At 32.7% G+C, this 20710-nt stretch overlaps 1 protein-coding gene across 3 annotated transcripts in view; it reads right to left on the minus strand.

Annotated features, from left to right (window-relative positions):
- CDKAL1 (CDK5 regulatory subunit associated protein 1 like 1) overlaps positions 1 to 20710 on the minus strand; it is a 659925-nt gene that overhangs the window by 182262 nt on the left and 456953 nt on the right. For all 3 annotated transcript variants that reach the window (XM_031946787.1, XM_003760138.4, XM_012541612.3), the window contains exon 12: positions 34 to 214. In XM_031946787.1, the coding sequence (XP_031802647.1) occupies positions 34 to 214 (181 nt within the window). The remainder of the gene's footprint in view (positions 1 to 33; positions 215 to 20710) is intronic.

Genomic DNA, 20710 nt, shown 5'->3' on the forward strand with positions numbered 1-20710 from the left:
AAAGAAAGAAAGAAAGAAAGAAAGACATCTTACCACATGTGCTGGAACTTGTTGCATTTTTGCAGCAGGAGTCCCTGGTCGTGGATAAAATTGATTAATAAAAAGGCTGGGAAACTTATAGTCTTCAACCAGTTTCATTGTATCTTGAAAATCTTGATCTGTTTCTCCAGGAAAACCACAAATGATATCTGTAGCAATGGTTATTCCTGGAACCCTAAAAAAATAACAAAGGAAGAAAAATAAAGAAAAATCTGTAAAAATTTTTTTAAAGACATGCATTTTATTTCTTTTTTATGTATATTGTATATGTGTATATATTATATATTATTATTATATTATAATATATTGCTTTAAATATAATATTTATATATAAACACATTGTATTTATATATAATAATATCATTAATATAAATATTAAATATTATATTAAACATAAATATATATTAAAAGTCACCAAGAACCAAGAAAACACAGCAAGAATGAGACTGTTGATGATCAGTTTGATAGATTTGGTTGGCTATTTTCAACAATGAGATAGATAATTCAAGGCAATTACAATAGACTTGTGATGGAAATAGCCATCTGTATTCAGAGAAAGAACTATGGAAACAGAATATGGATCAAAGCATAGTATTTTCACCTTTAGAATGGTTTCATTTATCTATATACTAAACACATGTAAGTGGTGGTTTCAGGGCTTGGGGGGCGGTGGTGGTGGTATTTGCTTGTTTTTTTTCTCTCTTGTGTTTTTTTTTCCTTTTGATCTGATGTGTGTGTGTGTGTGCACACAGCATAATTAATATGGGAATAAGATTAGAAGAATTGCACATATTTAACCTGTATTGCATTGCTTGCTGTCTAGGGGATGGAGTGAGGGAGAGGAAGGGAAAGAAAATTTGAAACACAAAGTTTTGCAAAGGTGAATGTTGAAAACTATCTTTGCATATATTTTGAAAAATAAAAAACTATTAGTATAAAAAAAACGTCATCAATTGTAGAGTCTGAACTCCTGAGAAGTATACTTGAAACAAGGTGTTAACTCAGTGGAATTGAGGAGATAATGGTTCACTAGTTTACATATATATACTTAGTACTTAGCGTGGTGATATAATGTTTCTCTAAGTTCACACATAATCAGTATGCTGTAATGATGTAATTACAGTAAGGTATATAAGGGCAAAGAAGGATTGGAACATTGACATTCTATCTTTGACCAGTCTCTGGTGGCTCTCCTGCCTCCTTCGCTAAGACCAAGGACTCAGGCTGGTCCCAAGATCCTCCAAAAGCTAGCTCAGACATTACAATCAATTATCCTAAATTCACAAGAAAACATCTCAAACTATAATAAAAGCCCTGAAACCACCACTTACATGTGTTTAGTATATAGATAAATGAAACCATTCTAATAATACAGAAAAAAAAATTTTTTACAAAAGGTCAAAACAGTTTTCAGAAGGTGAGAATGCTTTCTAAAACTTCCCTTGACAACTGCTTTAATATCTGCTAAGATGGAAGAATTACACAGTAATCTTTCAAAGACACTAAGCGTTTTCCCCTTCTCATCTAAGTAGTAATTATAAGCTAAACTAGTACAATTATGCTAAAAATTTGAGTCAAGGAAAGTCAAATTAGGAAGCATCTACTGTGTGTCATATAGTGTACTAAACAGGATGGTTTCAAAGAAAGGCAAATCAGTCCATTTTCAGGGAGGTCAGTCTAAAAGGAGAGACAACATGAAAGCAACTATACCAAACAAGATATATATGTTAAATTGCAGGTAATCTCAGGGGGAAAAGGATTAGCAGTTTTGGCTTCTTGTAAAAATGGGATTTTAATTTGAAGACTAGAAGCTTGAGAAGTCAGGTGAAAGGAAAATCATTAAAATAAAAGAAAAATGATTAGGTAAGGGATGAAAAAAATATATTTGAAAATTAGACTTTTAATTCTATTTCTGCACTGCTTTACATAAATATTGTAAATTCTTTAATGGATATTATTAAAGTTAAAATTTCAAAACCTTTCTGATTTAAAAACAAAACAACCTCACAGTAAAAAAAAAAAGTACTTTGGACCAATGAAAAATGTGTAATAGGGGAAAACTATGTCAGCAAATTTCAATCAGTTTTATACAGAGTCAGAGAAGTTATGACTAACAACAGTAAGGAACTAAAGAATAAAGGCTATGAAATAATAGCAGATTGAGACAGGCAAGTGTTACAGGAGCAACCTGCTACTGGCTGCTGGGGATCTAATTCTGACCAGCAGAATAGATCCTTCATGTGAGAGGATGATAATGAGACTGAGAGGCAATTGCATTCTCTGACCCCGCCCCTTGCCTCTAATTCATTTTTTTCCCAATTCACAAGCAACATCTATGCCAGTAAAAGCTGGTTTGCAATTCCTTCAAGTGTGTTATGAGTCACAGCTGTGGGGGCTTTTGAGAATTGACCTGCTCCTTCACACTTAGGCATGGTCTCTAAGAGGCAAGTACCCATTTTCATATGTTTCCTAAAAGGTTAAAAAAGTGGTTTTCAAAAGAATAAATCTCAGAAAATTCCTATATATTATAGGAGCAGAGACAATGAGTTTCTTGTCACTGTGTATATAAACTAGAGTAAACTTGGCACAGCCTATAGGGTATTCCCAAAGGAAAGTCCCTCTATTACAATTTTTTCCTGTTCCCCCTCAAATCCAATTATCCATGAGGGTCCAACTTAGTATCTGAGTAACACATCCTCACTTTGGCCTTCAGGTAAAGTAAGTATTAATAAAATATACTTCTGTGGACTGAACAGATTTCAAATGTCATAGGTATCAATGGTGTGGAAAGAGACTAATTTGTGACTTTTAAAATGAGGAATAAATATATTTGATAAAATTACAAATATTAATGGGGAAGCATGCTTGTATCCAGAAAAGTTGTGAATTACTGAATTTTCTAAAAATAAAGTAAAAAAAGTTTGGGTTGGGGGAATAGTTTCATAACTGAAGTAATTACATTTAACTCCACTTTAACTCCACTTGAGTGTGAGCTACAAGCAGCAAGGCCCTGTTTTGGCTTTTTGTATTACTAGTGCTTAGCACAATGCCTGGAAGTGATAGCCAGTACTTAATAATTGTTTACTGACTGTTTGATTTTAGTGGAGACTTCAAGGAAGGCAGAATGTGGAGATGAGGAGAGAGAAAGTTCCAGGCAAGGAGGATAATCACTAAAAATGGCCAGAAATGAGAGATAAGTATCTTGTTTGAGGAACATCAAGGAAGCCAAGGTCATTGCACTGCAGGGACCAAGATGGGGATTAAGGTTAAGAGGACCAGAAAAGCAGAAAGAGGGCAAATGAAATAAATAGTCTTCAAAATTCTGTTCTGGAAAAATAAGGTTGAAAGGGAAAATATTCAGGATATACAATTATAAATTATATGAAGACAGTGATAATGAGTTTGTTTTCAAATTCTAATACTCTCTAAAAATGAAGAATCACTTGAGGCCTGCAAAAGGGCAATTTAGAAAGTATTTAGAAACAAAATGGTGGTCTAGGTTGAAAACAGGTACTAAAAAGTCTGGAAGATGATAACAATTGACAAATATGAATGACTGAATTGTAACTGATTACTTAATAAAACTAAGGTATTTCAGAGTTACGCCTCTATTTATTTGCGGCTGAAGTCAGAGTGGAAGTCATTTTGTTCTCTTACACAAGATTCTTACTACTTCTGTCAGAGACAAATTATTCTGTCAAAAAAGTCATCTATGTAATCCAGGATGGCAGTTCACTAAAAGCAAAATACATAGATATGATGTTAGTGCAAGGGTTTTTTTTTTTTTTTAACCAAATATATTCTTTATGGAACATATGTACATTCTTGTCAGAAATCACCTTATGTGGTATAATCACAGCATTGTTATGAAAGAATAAATTGCACTTGTGTTCAGAAAGTATACTGGGAGTACTTTTATGAGGAAAGAACGCATGGCATACAGTCTTTTTTTTTCAGTCATGTTATATAGTACATGTCAAAATGGCAGAAGCTGGTGTGAGCTGTGGACATGTTCTCTGAAAGACATATGACATCTCTTCTGCAGATATCTGTTCAAATATTTGGGTTGCTATTATAAAACATTGGATCATTTCTGTAGAAAGCTTGATATACTTATTAGAAGAAAATGTTTTTACATGGTTAATAGCACATACATCCACACTGGTAATTAATATGCTAGTTACAAATGAATAACTATTTGTTCTTGAAAAGAAATACAGTAGGGCATCAAGGTGGTGCAGAGAATAGAATGCTGGACCCTAGAATCAGGAAGACTCATCTCTGTGAGTTCAAAATAACTTAAGGCACTTACTGACTGTGTGATTCTGAGCAAGTCACTTGCTCATTTAAGTCACTTAACCCTATTTTTTTTAGTTTCTTTATGTGCGAAATAAGTTGGAGAAGGAAATGGCAAACTACTATAGTATTTTTGTGAAGAAAAGGCAACATGAGGTCATGAAAAGTAAACATGACTGAACAACAGCAAGGGTCACTACTTGATCTCACTTTCCTTGCTATCACTTTGAGTTACTGTATGTATTCTCTTGTGACAAACTTTTGCTTTTTTAAAAATAGCATTCAATTTATACTTTATTTTATATTAAGACTAAAATACAAAATAGAAAAAGAAAAAAAAATGCCATGTGTGCATAGCAGAACTTGAGGATTCAAAAAATAAAGAATGCACTTCCATTTTGAGAAATATATACATATAGAGAACATGTTCTCTCTCTATAAATATGTCATATATTTATAAAAATGCTACACATTGTGTTCAGAGCTATCCATCTTTTCTTTGCTTCCTCAGATTTTCTTTTGTACTCTGCTATGTACTTTTATTTTTATTTTTTCCCTCCCCAAAGAGGGCTACAATTAAGCATAGATATATTTATATACACATATGCAGATATATACACGCATATACATAAACAAAGATATCTATAATCATGCACACAAGTATGCATAAAACATTTATGTAAAACCACACTATCCTTGTTTGTTCTCTGTTTCTCTGAAGGTGGATAACATCTTCCCTTCATAAAAACAAGTCTTTCCATAGTTTTCTAAATCCACCAACTCATTATTTCCTACACCACAGCAATCTTCCAACCTTATTCTGTCTATCTTACAAAATCTAAAGTAATATTGATTAATATGGTTGATATATACTGTAGTTTCCCTATTCTTTTTTGATTAAATTTATTTTAGCTTTAACTTCATCTAAAAATCATGATTACTTCCCTGGCTTTTTTAACCTAATAAATTCTATTCTGATCAAGTTATTATGCTTATGTGTATCTCTTATTTCCTAACCCTCCTAACTCCTTTACTTCTATCTTACCTTCCTTTTCCTTAACCTACTCTCCCCATCTCCTCCACCCAGGATTCTCCATTTTCCTCTCTTCCCACTCTGATCCCATTCCTATTAATCTACAGACCTATCTATGTCTGGTCCCCTTATTCTATTCCCTTACCTTCTGATTTCTTTATAAATATGGAAGATTTTAAAATTCCCTTCTAAATGTATGTGTTTTTATCAGAATATGTTTAATTCTGATCTGATGTGAATAGATTTCTAGAACTATTAGCCCTCATCCCTAATCTAACCCTTGTTTCCTGCAAAGTATTCCTTTTTAGATTCAGTTCTATGCCAATTTTCCTTTCAAACTACTCAATCACTAATGACAATCTTAGACATATGGTTTACATTTCCACATATAAAACATACTAAATCCCTTGTAATTAGTCTTTTCACCTTATATTTCTCTTGGATTTTTTAAGTCAGATTTTCTATTAAGTTCATGTCTTTTTGCAACAAAATCCTGAAAGACTAGCCATCATTTAATATCTTTTTTTTTTTTTTTCCATTCAGTATTATGGTTAACTTTGTTGAGCTTGATACTTTGATCTGCAACCTTAGTTTTTTTTGCTCTTTAATATATATAGTGTTCCAAGACCTATGATCTTTTAAGTACCTGCTGCTAGGTCTTGTGTGATGCTAATTGTGGCTCCTCTGTATTTGAATTGCTTTTTTCTTGTTGCTTGTAAAATTTTCTCTTTGATTTAGGGATTTTGGGATTTGGCTATAATGTTCCTATATGATTTCCTTGTATGATCTTTTTCAGGTGATAACTGGTATATTTATTTCTATTTCTAGTTTTCCCCTTTTGTTCTAACAAATCAGGACCATTTTCTTTATTTCTTGAAATATCACATCACTTCTTTTTTTAAATCATAGTTTTTAGGTAGTTTATGATTTTTATGTTTTCTTTTCTTGATCTGTTCTCAGATCTGTTCTCTTCTAATTTTCTATTCCTTAAATTTTGTTTTATTATTTTGGGGCTCTTATACTTTTGTTGAATTAGCCTTGCCCAATTCTAGTTTTCAAAGGGTCATTTTCTTCCTTAAGAGTCTGTTTCTCGGGCAGCTAAGTGGTACAGTGGATAAAGCACCAGGCCTGAAGGCAGGAAGACCTGAGTTCAAATCTGACCTCAGAAACTTAATACTTAGCTGTGTGACCCTGGGCAAATCACTTAACCGCAACTGCCTCAGGAAAAAAAAAAAAAAAAAAAAAAAAAAATAATATATATATATATATATATATATATATATATATATATATATATATAGTGACTTGTTAAAGTAATCACCTCTAGTCTTGAGGTGGAGGGATGATTCCTCTGGCCTCAGGTCCTCCTTAAGTTCTGCCCAGTTACTGTAAACTAAACAAAGAACTACACTCTTCTGTAACTGCTTGTAACCATCAGCATCCCTACTCCACTCATCCTATATGTCCTGGTCCCTTCTTGCCTAGGACCTTATCTTCATAGCCCCAGCTGGCCTTGGTGTATCTTATCAGCAGAGATATCCTTATCTTCCCCCATTCATTTATTAACATTTTCTTTTAAAAACAGAATTTTTAAAAAGGAATAAACAGAAAAAGGAAAATGAAACAAAACAGAACAGAAAATTATCAAAATCAAAATCAGATAGTATTCAAAATATAGAACAACAAATTACTAGTTCAAGAAAGGATATATAATAGCCAAAGAAATTATATTCATGAGTGTCCATCTTTTCTTTGCTTCCTTATTATTTTCTTTTCTGCTGCTTACTTTTATTCTTTTTTTTTTCATCCCCATCACACTTCCCCCTAGCAGGCTATACATAAGCACAGATATGTTTTTAATACACACACACACACACACACACACACACACACACATGCACACTCACACACACATATATACATATCTACACACAAATATATATTCATATCTACCCACAAACCCACATACACACACACACACACACATCTCCTATACACACACACATAGGACAACATTAACAAATATCTACATATACTCAGATACACATACAACATATATTCATTAACCTACATGCAAACATGCAATCCAAACAATATCAGCAGGGTTGACACATAATGTAGATTTCTCTCAAGTGAATCTTTAAGTTTGATGCATCTTTTCTTTTCTATTCCTGCTAACTCCTCTGTTATAATTCTGCTACTCAACTTGCCTTGCTACTTAACAAGGATCCCCCCCCTTGTCTTCTACCCTTTGCTTCCCCCTCCACCCATCTTTTCCCCCTTATTTCTTTACAGATTTTGGAGGGCACTATATCCTTCATGCTAATATATGTATACCATGCCTTTTTAACCCATTTCCTATGTGAGTAGGTTTTCAGAACTACAAGCTCTTTTCCCCCTTCTGCTACTCTGTGTCTACTTTTTTACACGCATTTGTGTAACACAGGTACTATTTTTATTCTTTTTCTAGATGGTTTTGCTTTTTTAGAGTCTACTCAACTTTGCCCAAGTCTTTCCTTTGAGCTTCCCAAATGCTGATGTCAATTTTAAACGTATCATATCCTTTTCCATGTAAAACACATAAACAATTTGTCCATGTTAATTTCCCTGAAAATTGATCTTTGACATTGGATCTTATATGTTAATTTTTTTTTACATGACCAAACTGTTATTTTGCTGTACAAAAAGAATCAGACTCTGAAATATTGTACAATTAGCTTGTGAAGGAAATCAAAAATGCAGGTGGGCATAAATATAGGGATTGGGAATTCAATGTAATGGTTTTTAGTCATCTCCCAGAGTTCTTTCTCTGGGCGTAGCTGGTTCAGTTCATTACTGCTCCATTGGAAATGATTTGGTTGATCTCATTGCTGAGGATGGCTAGGTCCATCAGAACTGGTCATCATATAGTATTGTTGTTGAAGTATATAATGATCTCCAGGTCCTGCTCATTTCACTCAGCATCAGTTCGTGTAAGTCTCTCCAGGCTTTTCTGAAATCATCCTGCTGGTCATTTCTTACAGAACAGTAATATTCCATAATATTCATATACCACAATTTATTCAGCCATTCTCCAAATGATGGACATCCACTCAGTTTCTGGCCACTACAAAGAGACATGCCACAAACATTCGTGCACATACAGGTCCCTTTCCCTTCTTTATGATCTCTTTGGGATATAAGCCCAGTAGTAACACTGCTGGATCAAAGAGTATGCTATGTTAAATTTTCTATTGAGTTCAGGTTTGGTTGAAAGTCCTGAAAATCTGCAAGTTCACTGAATGACCTTTTTTTTTTCATTTAACATTATGGTTAATTTGCTGGATATGATATTTTTGGCCACAGGCCTAGTTTTTTTGATTGTCAGTATATATTATATATGAGTCCAGGGCCTGTGGTCTTATATTGTGGCTGCTGATAAGTCCTGTGCAATTCTATTTGTTGCTCCAATTTAAAAAAAAATTCCCTCCTTGTTTCTTGCCATATTTTCTCTTTGACCTGGGAGTTTTGATATTTGACAATAATATTTCTATGTGTTTTCTACAAAGGATCTCTTTGAGGTGGTGATCAGTGGATTTTTTCTATTTCTACTTTCTCTTCATGTTTTATCACTCCAGGACAATTTTTTTGGATTATTTCTTGCAATTATTGTGTCAAAGTTCTTTTTTAATCACAACTTTCTGATAGTCCAATTATTCTTATATTTTCTCTTCTTGATTTGCTCTTGAAATGTTATTTTTCTTATAAGATGTATCACATTATGTTCTTTTTTTCATTCTTTATATTCTATTTGATATTTCTTGTCTCTTACAAGTTCAGTGGCTTTCCCTTGCCTAATTTTAATTTTCAAAGAGTTATTTTTGTCTTTAAGACTTTGTTATCTCTTTTTCTAGGTAACTTTTTTTCCCCACAATCTTATTTTTCTACAGTGGTTTTGGTTTTTATTTTTATTATTTTGAGTTTTTATTCAATATCTCTCATTTACTCTTTAGGGCAAAAGAAATTTTTATTTCAATATTGTCCTCTGAAGATCAACTCTGGTATCCCTGTTCCCATAGTAAGTTTCTATAGTTGGGTTCTTTCTTCTTTGCCAATTCATTTTTAAAAAATGAAAACTATTAGTATAAGTACCTCTAATTGTGGGCTGGAGGAATGGTACTTCTAGCTTCACTTCAGCTCTCCTCTTTGACCAAGAAGCCCAAACAAAATGCTCTTCCCTCCTGGAAGTGCTTGCAGCCAGCAGCCCTGCCTCACTGCCTCTGCACTCACCTGTTGCAATGGTTCCTTCTCCCTTGGCCCTGTCTCTGCAGCACAAATATGCCTGGCCTTCCGAATCAGCCAAGATTCCCTCAGTAACCCCCGGGCTGAGACCCCAGTCTCCTCACAATGTTTGTGGCTCCTGCTGAGGCTCCAGCCAAACCCAGGTTTTCCCAGTGTTCCCCAATTGGTGTCTCTGTGGAACTAACCCAAATGGATTGCTCTTCACATGGTTTAATACCAACCTGAGGTCTTTCTTCAGGGTTGTGCTGGGAGAACTCCAGTCTGCTCCAAGTCTTTGTGTTTCACCAGTCTATGTTCACCCTGAGGTGCAAATTTGTTTTGTTTGTGAGGGAATCTGGAGAGCTTGACATTTTCTGACCTACTCTGCCATCTTCCCAGAATCCTCCAATCTTCTCCAATTTAGATGCCGGATTCCCCATGTAGACCACTGGAGTCCCCACAAAGAGGCCTGGGCTACCTCCCAATCCATGTAGCCTTAAGGCTTACTTGCTTGCTGTTTCAGTGGAACTAGTCCGGAGGTATTTACACTTCTGGCCAAACCTCTGCTCTGATATCTTTCTTCTGAATTTCTCTGAAGTTCTTCCCCAACTCCAGTTTGTTTATACTGTTCTATATCTGGCCTGAAGTGCTATTTTGTCTTATTTGTCAGGGATATCTGGAGAGGGTGGAACTTCCTAACTTAGTCATCTTCCCAGAATCTTCTCTCTGCTTTTCTTGAAATAAAATGTTTTAATTCAGATAGATCTTTGCCCTAAATAATACAAATTCAAGGAATTATCATAAAATTTTGTAGTAAAAACGGCAACTGGTATGAGGCAGAAAACTGGTATGAGGTGAGTACATACAAAAGTGAATACATACATCAACATATGCTTACATATGTCTATACATGCGTAAATATGTATTTTTGTATGATTAAATACACCCATAGGGAATGTCTCTTCTTATAGCTATTAAAACTTAAAAATATGCTAAGAATTTTGGGATGCCCTATATATGAAGGAAAGTAAATGACATGTGGTTATTTCTATCAATAGTTCTCTATATGTTTGTATCAATAGTTCTCTTTCATACTTTTGAGAAGTAAGATCTGAAATATTGTTTCCAAAATGGGCAATTTAATGGTAAATATATTTATTTAAGAAATATAAATGTAGAAATGTTTAGAACAAATCAAAACAAAAGATATGCATAGATACATACATATATAAAAATTAGATCAAAGAGGTTATTTCCTATGAAGTCAATGAACATTTCTTGACTTCAATTTCTTCTTCATGTATAGAGTGAGCAAGTTAGGCAAGATGACTTTTTAAGGTCCTTTCCAAATCGAAAGATAACAGACTTTGTCCTTGTGGGACATTACACTTACTTTTTTCTTGTTGTTTAATTGTTTCAATCAAGTCTGACTCTATGTGACCTCATTTAGGATTTTCTTGGCAAATACACTGGAATGGTTTGCCATTCCCTTCTCCAGATCATTTTACAGATAAGAAATTGGGACAAACATATATACATTTGTTTTTCACACAAACATACACCCATGTGAATATATATATATATATATATATATATATATATATATATATATATATTATAACATACATGTATACATACAATATATATGCACAATAATATGTCTATATGTACAATATATATGTGTATATATATATATATATATATATATATACACATATATATATGTAGTGTATAACATTAAAATATTTATACTGTGGGTTATATATTAAGGTAACAAAAACTCTTTCCTAAAGGAGTGTCTTTTTTTATTGCTTTGCTTTTTAAAGTACTGTGAAATCCAGATTCTATAGATTATTAAAAATCACCTCAGGAAAAGGTCTTTGAAGCCTAAGGGAAATGCTAAAAGGTCTTCATGGTCACTTAGCTTAACTATGTATATATATATATATTTATCCCACCAATTAGCTAGGGTCAGAAAGAGATGGAGCTTTAAATAGGAAGATAATTGTCACATGCATCTGGGTCTAAAAGGAGAGGGGCCCTAATTATAATAACAAGAATAAGTTGGGGTTTATATAGTATTTTGAAGTTTAAAAAGAACTCAGATACATTATTTTAACATAGATCTAGAATTAGAAGGGACTCTAAATCCTGTTTTCATTTTAAATAAGTTGTCCAAAGTCATAAAGGCAATAAGTAGCAGAATTTGAACCCATGGTCTCTTGATTTTAAATGCAGTATGTTCTTTCCACTTTACCAAAGTGTTTCTGCTGCCTTATCTGATGTTTTGGCCATATTAGGTAACCCTTGAAAGAAATGCTTAGCTTAAGAAAGGGAGGGAGATGGACTGTCAGACTTGACTGTCTGACTTCAATAATTAGCATCAGGAACTTTAGGTTAGGCCAGAAAAGAGTGTGGAGGATACCAAATAAGGGTTAATGAGAAGCAGAAAAGATGGAAATATAAGGAAAAGTAAAGATCTGAGCAGGCATCTAAAATTGTGAACAAATAAGAAGATGTGATAATTATTGCTTTAAAACTGAAAGTTTAAAACTGAAAATGCTACTAGAAAATAGATAACATTAAAAGTAATAATAAAATTTATCAACTATTACATACTAATTATTAAAATAATACTAACAGTGTCTATTAATTCAAATTTATAGAATTATTATACATTAAGAAAATCATACCATGATAGCATGTAATAATCAAAATATCTTTACCTATAGTACTGGTAACATCATCACTGTAGGAGTTTTTGTTTCTATGGCAACAAGAATTATAGGGTCCAATCAAATTAGATTTAATAATGTGTTATTTTTCTCTTATTCAAGGTGAAAAGGAAATGAAACATTTTTAACATTCATAAACCACAACAAATGACTGAATTCCACTTAGCGATAAGGTGATAATTACTAGGGTAATTAGAATTCTTCCTGGATGGGATTATTTATCACACAACGGAAATTCAGATTTGGAAATGAGAACAGTGGTAAGAGTGTATTCCCCATCAGCAATTAATTACAATCAAACCAATATACCATTTCTATAACATGGAACAAAACTGTGGCCTTTTTCATCTGTTTTGGAATACAATATTTTTTAAGCAGCAAGTTAAAAGTGAATGAAATTATTTTATTCAGGAGAAAATCCAATTATAGGAATAATCAACTTTGCCCATTTGCTTTATTTTTTCCCATATTTGAAAGGGAACTCATATTAGCAGAACCAATTAAATGAATATAGGAAGAAACAACACAGTTGGGCCAATTTAAAATCTTTGAAAATTTAAAGAACTTTTCACTGGTGATCAATATTTTGCAAATTCACTTTATCAATATATACAAAATGTATTTGCAAGATAAACAAATGATTACCTTTTAGAGTAGTCAAATGTACAAAATTATGCAACTGTAAGATGTTGTCTCTGAAATTTAATCTGCCAATAAGGTTTTGGGATAAATGGCCTAATGCCCAATTTAACCTCTAAAACTATTATTTTATAATTTGACCCTCAACCTCTTGGAAAGTTCAGTACATGAGTAGATTTGTGATCTGTTTTATCAGTGTGAAAACTCTGTACTCTGGTATGGATTACTATCCATTCTTACCTTATTATTCTGTGGGAATCTTGTCCATATACTACAATAAATCCCACACAGAAATCTACCATCTCTCTATCATAGATGCTTATTCTTTTTTGTGCTACCTCTTTAGTAATCTGGTGAAGCCTTTGAACCCCCTTTCAGAATAATATTTTTATATGTTTAAATAAAATGCATGGTATTATAAAAGAAAATATGTATATTTATATTGAATTGGAATTGAAGTTTATATTGAAATATACTTATAGCTAAATATAAAAAAGGCATTTTAATTGATAAATAACTATTAAAACAAGTATTAAAAATAAGTTAGTGGACACCAAGTTAAGGACTCTTATTCTATTTGTATATAGCAATAGGTACCAATTGAGCATGGGGGGAGGGGAGTCATACAATAAGACTAAGTTCTCTTCCCATCACATATTTCTTTAATGCCATTTCTGCTGCTGCTCCTCAAATTTTCATTGATGATATGTATTATGATATGATGAGTGATGATATATATCATGATGATATGTATCTATTTATACTCATCATGCATACCTCTATTGGCATTTGAGTAACACTCAAATTTTTTTTTTTGAGGACTATAATTTCATAATGATGAACAGCTAGGTGGCACAGTGAATAAGAGTACAGTGAATAAGAGTGCTAATCTTGGAGTAAGGAGTTCCAGAGTTTAAATTCAGCTTTAGACCCTTGATAGCTGTATGACTCTATACAAGTCATTTAACACTGTTTGCCTCATTTTTCTCATCTGTAAAATAAGCTAGAGAAGGAAATGGCATATGGCTCCAGTATCTTTGCCAAGAAAACCCCAAATGGAGTCATGGATAGTTGGCTATAACTGAAAAACTACTGAACAAGAACAACAATTGCATAATAATATATAATGCTACTAGAAGAATATTGTTTCAAAAGATGGGTTTTTGTTTCAGGAAGAATCTTGAAATCATTAACAACAAACACTTACACACTTTTCCACCATTATGAGCATGTACTTGAGGAAGCACATCTTTGCACAATGGTGAAATTAAATATGAAAATTTAGGAACAATAATCCTTTCTATACCAAACATATATGAAATATATCCTTTGGTTAGCAACAGCAGCTATTACATAGAGGGTATAATTATGTAGATTTTAATCAGCTTGAATATTTAGCTCAAAAAAGAACAACTCCATTCCCAACCCTGCATGTCATGTTTGTCTGTTACTGTAGTCGTTATTCATCCCTCAAGTAATGCTATACTGCTTGAGATAGGCTTCACTGAACCTGAAAACATTTCTGGGGCTTCTCTGATTGTAATTATCCCACTTGAGTTCACTATACAATAGCTGCTTCAGGTTCCTGCTGTTATCTATTATTCTTTTGTATACTCAATCCAATGTAGTTATGTTATGATAAGTATTGCATCAATGTTGTTAAGAGTCAATCCTAAACTAAGAAAAAATTTCAAAAGTCAACAATATAACTATTCAATCAGTTAACACCAGAATATTATAGACCAATTACCTTAACAACTACTCAGAGTAAAGAACAGCATTAATCACAGATGAATTGTCTTGAAACAGCACTCATTGAAATCAGATGCAATGATTTCTCATTAGGAATGATGATGGAATGGATTTTCCAGGAAAAAAGGTGGAGGAAGAGGAGAAAATTAAGGAGACTCAATGCCCTAACTTGCTTTTCAAAGAACAACAAAAATAAATATTAAAGAACTCAGTGAGCCTTTTGCTCTTCAAAAGATTTTTTAACAATTTAAAATAGAAAATATGAAAAATGAAAAATAAAGCAAATTATAAAGCAGCAGAAAAAGCTCAAGTGTTAGGAGAGAAAAACTCAAATGGATAAAGAAAAATACAAGTTTTCCCAAGAGATATTCTCAAATAGATAAGACATTTTTGAAAATTAAATAAATATTAAAAATAATAAGAAAATCACAAGGCAAAATAACAGAATTTAGTTAGAAAAAAAATTCAAATGAGGCACTCAGGCTAGAATCCTTTAAAAGATGGAAGAAAGTAAAGAAATGACCAGTGCTGCAAACATAATAGAAAATTCCAAAGAACCTGCTAAATCAACCATGTACTTTGACATACAACTATTGCAAAGTGTAGTTTAGACCAAGAATATCAATAAATTGTCCCCCAAAAAATGACAAAAGTTTGCAAAAACAAGTAATGAAACTTGGGACAGGAAATTCAACTTTATTAATGTGGAAGCTAAGGAATGAAGGCTTCACACTGTAGTCAAGTTGCACTGTAAATTTATTAGAAGAGAGGCAGTAAAAAAGGATGAGCAAGAACCAGAAATCCATGTTCTGAGAGTATAATAATAAATTACAAAAACTTATGGGAAGGGTAATATACGTCTATAAGTTTCTGCTTCTACAGAGTATAAAGCTGGTGGATCTCTTTATACTAGGAGTTCCGAGCTGCAATTGCCTAAAACTATCACTTAAGTTCCCATTCCCATGTAGCACCAATATGATAAGTCCCTAGGAGGGAGGGGGAAGCTGTCTAAAGAGAAATGAACCGGCCCAAATCTAATATGGAAAAGATTAAAGTGTAGTAGCTATTAGTTGTGGAACTGGTTGCTATATCAGTCTGAGTTTGTTAAGTAGAACAAGTATTATTATTAATAATAATATTAAAACTGTTTAGAAATTTCAATTAATTCCTTGTCTATGGAGAACCTTGAAATTATAAAGTCTGTCTTATATTAACACTGAAAAAGAATCGTTGAGTTTATTCTTTGAGCTAATCACTACAATTCTGATTACTATAAAATTTTGATTACTCTGTATATGCTTTATAATTTATGCATCTACATACATGTTGTTTTTCTGTCAATGCTAAGTGATAAGGAGAGAACAACAAACCTGAAGTCAAGAAGACTTGAGTTCAAATTCAGCCTTAGACATCAGCTATATAACTCTGGGCAAGAGATTTAAAGGCTGTCTTGACCCAGTTTCTTCAATTGTAAAATAGAGATTAATAGCAGCTGTCAGGATTATTGTGAAGATCAAATGAGATTATAAATTGCTTGGAGTAGGTGCATAATCCATTCTTCTTTCCTTCCTAAAATCTAAAATCGTGAGGGCAAATGTCTCCATATTACTGGTGCCTAACAGAGTATCTTACACATAGCAATTATACAGTAAAGATTTGCTAAATTAAACTGAACTGAGTATTCACTACTACTATATATGGAGAATACAAAAGAAAGAATTCCCCATAATTGTTGATATTTTCACGAAAATTCATGGATATTTTTAAATGATAATCCATAAAAATTTTATTGTTTTTATTATGTGCTTATTGGCAAATATATACCTTTCCAAATGTCTATATGGAAAATGTAATAAAAAAAAAGACGACCCCCCCCAAATCTAAACATCATTTATTAATTATAATGGAATTAAAATTATATTCAATAAAAGACCCTTAAAGAACTGAACATTTTGAGGCTGCATAATATTAATCTAAGGAACTGGTGAGTTTAAAAAAAATTACAGAAAAACTACAAATTTAATCAGAGAAAATGACAATATTGTGACAGCATACCAAAGTTCATGGAATCCAGATAAATTGGTTCTTAGGGAATGAAAATAGAGAGAAATATGCTAATTAATGGTCATACAACTGAAAAACCATTAAATACAACAAATCACAACTCCTCAACTATGTAACAAAACAAAAATTCTAAAAACTAAAGTGATTGAAAAAGCTGAAAGAAAAAATGGGATTGATAAATAAAAATGGATACTGTTTTATGAAAAAGTCACAGTTAACTAATTCAGCTTTAAAAAGGAGAACTAAATTGTGTCAAAAAGGAATAAAAGAACTTATTGATTCAAAAATAGAAGTTGATCAATGTAATAGATTAGAATAGTTTTTGATGAACCCAAGAAGCTTATATAATGAAGGACTTTATACAATGGCAACAGTATAGAGAAAAATAATTATAAAATGCTTTAGAATACTGATCAATGCAATAGAAAACTCTGAATTCAGAAGTTGAAGATGAAATATAACACTATTACCTTCCAAAGAGGTGTCTAACCATACTGATTTAGACAAATGTTTAGAATACAGAAACCTCGTATAAAGGAATACAGAAAACTCAAAAAGACAATAAATAAAGTAAACTTTATTGAAAGGATTTGTTTATAATAAGAAAGGAAGTCAGAGGAAATGGTGGAAACAGGTCTAGTCCACCAGCATCTGGGCAGTTTCCTGGGTGTACCTTGGGTCCTGGTGGGAATAGTGCACCCTCCTCAAATCAGGAAAGCTGGTTGATTTTTAATAAGGTTTGTGGTACACAGGTAAGCTCTTAATAAATGCACATTGATTGACTGGATCTAGAAGGATCAAGAACTGGGGAAGAGAATAAGGAGTCTGGATCGAAGGACTAGTTGATTCAAACTGGTGGGAAATTCAGAGAAGATTCCTACAGAATTAGTGGATAGTTGATACTTGATTTCTCTTAGGGGTGGGATTTTGGTTTGGAGTCTTTTCTGCTACTATTCCTTTGAGTATGCAGGTGTTTTGACCTTCCCTTTGCTTAGCAGAATGAGATGTTTCCACTGGTATTACTACAATGATTAACTTAAAATGCATAGATTTATAGATCTGGCTATGGGAGTTTGTTTTGAGAAACCAAAAATCCTTATAACGAAGGCTTTACTTCATTTATTTCAGTGGGAAAGGACAATGGGAGATAAATGGGGGAAAAGTTCATAATATATGTCAAGCACTGTAGCTATTTCCTGAATTCAGAATTTGATGTTGGATCTCCATGCTTTTCCTAAGGTAATCTCTTTGTTTGGAATGCAGGCTTCCCCTATTTCTCAGAACCCTTAGCTTTCTTATAGACTCTACAACCAAAAGATTTTCTGGACCCTTCCACCCCCAATAGGTGATGGTGTCTCTGTTCTCTATTTCATATTTATTTGTATATTTGAGTCCACCAAGTAGAATGTAAGCTCCTTGAAGGCAGAGAAAAATTTTTATTTTTTCTTATATGTACAGAGTCAAGCAGAATGATTTACAGAAATATCTCCTGATTTAAGTTGAATGAAGTAGTTATCAACATCAGTTATTTGCATGAAGCCATCAGGAGTGGATCAATGAGCTTTATTATTTGGAGACTAAAAATCTTATACAGGGACACATTGTTGAACAGTCATGTCAGCTGTGAACTCCTCACAACGGGCTAAGTTCTTGGTGTCAATAAATCAACCTATCAACAAACATTTGATCAACATATCCTATGTGACAAGCTCCAGTCCATACCAAGAAGTGGGGGAGAAAAAAGGCAAAAAGAGTCCTCAACAAACTTACATCATAATGAAAGAGATAACAAGGAAGTAAATAGGTGAACATACAATAACTATAGACTGGAAAAAAAGAAAATTTATAAAGAGGCATAGGAGGAGGGTTTTCTAGGCATAGGAGACAGTACAATGGCATGGAGAATGGCTATCCCACTTCTAAGAATTCTTTCTCTTTTCAGCTTTACCTCTTGACTCCTCCGGCTTCTTTTAATTCTAACTTTTCCTAATACTCCTTAATGCTACTGTTTAACTTCTATTTATGATCTCCAATTTATCTTGGATATAGCTTATTTATACATAGTTGTTTGCATGTAGTCTCTCCCATTAGGCAATGAACTTTATGAAAGCAAGAGCTCTTTTTACTTTGCTCTAGCAAATGTTTAATCAATTTTTTTTCTTATTGATTCGCTGATTACAGAGGAATGACCTTGTGAGGAATAAATAGCAAAGCATACCCACGTTACTGGACTGTGGAGCATGTGGAGGAGGAATAGAGGATGGGAGGACTAGAATGGTAGGAAAGGGCTGGGTTGAAAAGATGACAAATGAAGGACTTCCTGATTTTGGAGATATTAGGGAAATAAAATAGTTGACTGAACAAGGGCTGACAAAATCAGAAATATGCTTTGGGAAAAATACTTTGCTAACTATATAAAAGGTAGGTTAAATTGCAGAGAGATAAAGTAACAAGGTATTAGAAGGTGGGAGAAAGAAAAAAAGAAGAGTTAACACAAAGGAATTGAATAAAAATAATTTGGAGGAACAATTCATAATGAAGGAAGAAAACAAATAGGAGTATTTATACTGCAAAATAATGTATCATTGCATAGGTTATCAACCTTGGAAGTCAGCAGTTGCAATAACAGCATATTTAAAAAAAAAAAAAAAAACAGCTTTAACAAGTAGCATTTCTAATCATTGAGAGTAAATGAAGAGACATGGTAAAAAGTAAATGATAACAATTTTACCATACCTTATGATCTCCAATACTACTCCATTTGATGAATTCTGAGATGAATAAGCATTCAACAAGTAGTTCTGAATTAGATTTTAAAAATTCATTACTTCCACAAATTGTGAAAATGGATGAACTAAAGACTAGCAGGGTGGGAGGACAGTAGGGGTACTGAAATAAGCAAGAAAAATATAAAAGAAAGCAAAATGAAATAGCATGTACTACCACTTAAATAGGAAAAATAGGAATTAGATAGTGAATAATTTCCAGAAGAATGAATTTCTAAAGACAAATGGTAAAGAAGCCATGGGTATCTGACAGATTCTTACTCCTACTCCTCCCTCATCATTGGGCATTTTTTTTTCCTGGGGAAAAAAGTTATAATAATAATTTCCCAATAGATCCTAGAAATTTGCCCTCAATTTATCTTAATTAATGGATTTTTATTGAGTTTGGCATGTGAATGCATTCCTTTTGAATAAAGCAAAGCAAAACAACTAAAATATATTCAAATTTAGGTATAACACCTTGTGATACATTTATCATCACTTGAAAATAAATTTATTTTTATCCTTATAAGCATTTTATAAGTTCAGAATGGGGTTCATCTTGCCATCTGTTCCTGTGAAGTCCTTTTATTCCGGAATGACTAACTGGATACAGAAATTACTTCTGGTAAAGTTTTTCTTTTGCTTTTTAATTTGCTTTTTTAAAATTAAAAATCTACTTTCCTTTATTTTTAATTGAAAAAAAAAAAAGAAAAGCAAAACCCATGTAAATGCCTAATTATGCTAAACAAATTTCTTTACTGAAAATGCCTCAAAATATATGTCTCTTTCTATAATTTGAGTTCTTATTCTATAATCTCTGTCAGTATTTGGGTAGTAGTAGTATGCTAATCACTGGTCCTCTGAATTTGTGGTTGGTCATTATGTTGAAATCTCAGAAATTCTTAAGATTGTGAAATACAGAAATTAAAAGGTAATCTTAGGAATGTTTTTTAGAACTCAAAACTATTCCTACTCCAAAACACTGGTATGGCCAATGCAGTTGTGATACAATGCTAAATAAAGTTTAAAAAGGAAAATAACATAAAATTATAGAACTTAATGATATAGACGTTGAGGACCAGAAAAAACCCTCAAAAAACCATATTGCACATTATCTTCCCACA

This window comes from Sarcophilus harrisii, chromosome 1, assembly GCF_902635505.1.
Source record: "Sarcophilus harrisii chromosome 1, mSarHar1.11, whole genome shotgun sequence".
NCBI lineage: Eukaryota > Metazoa > Chordata > Mammalia > Dasyuromorphia > Dasyuridae > Sarcophilus > Sarcophilus harrisii.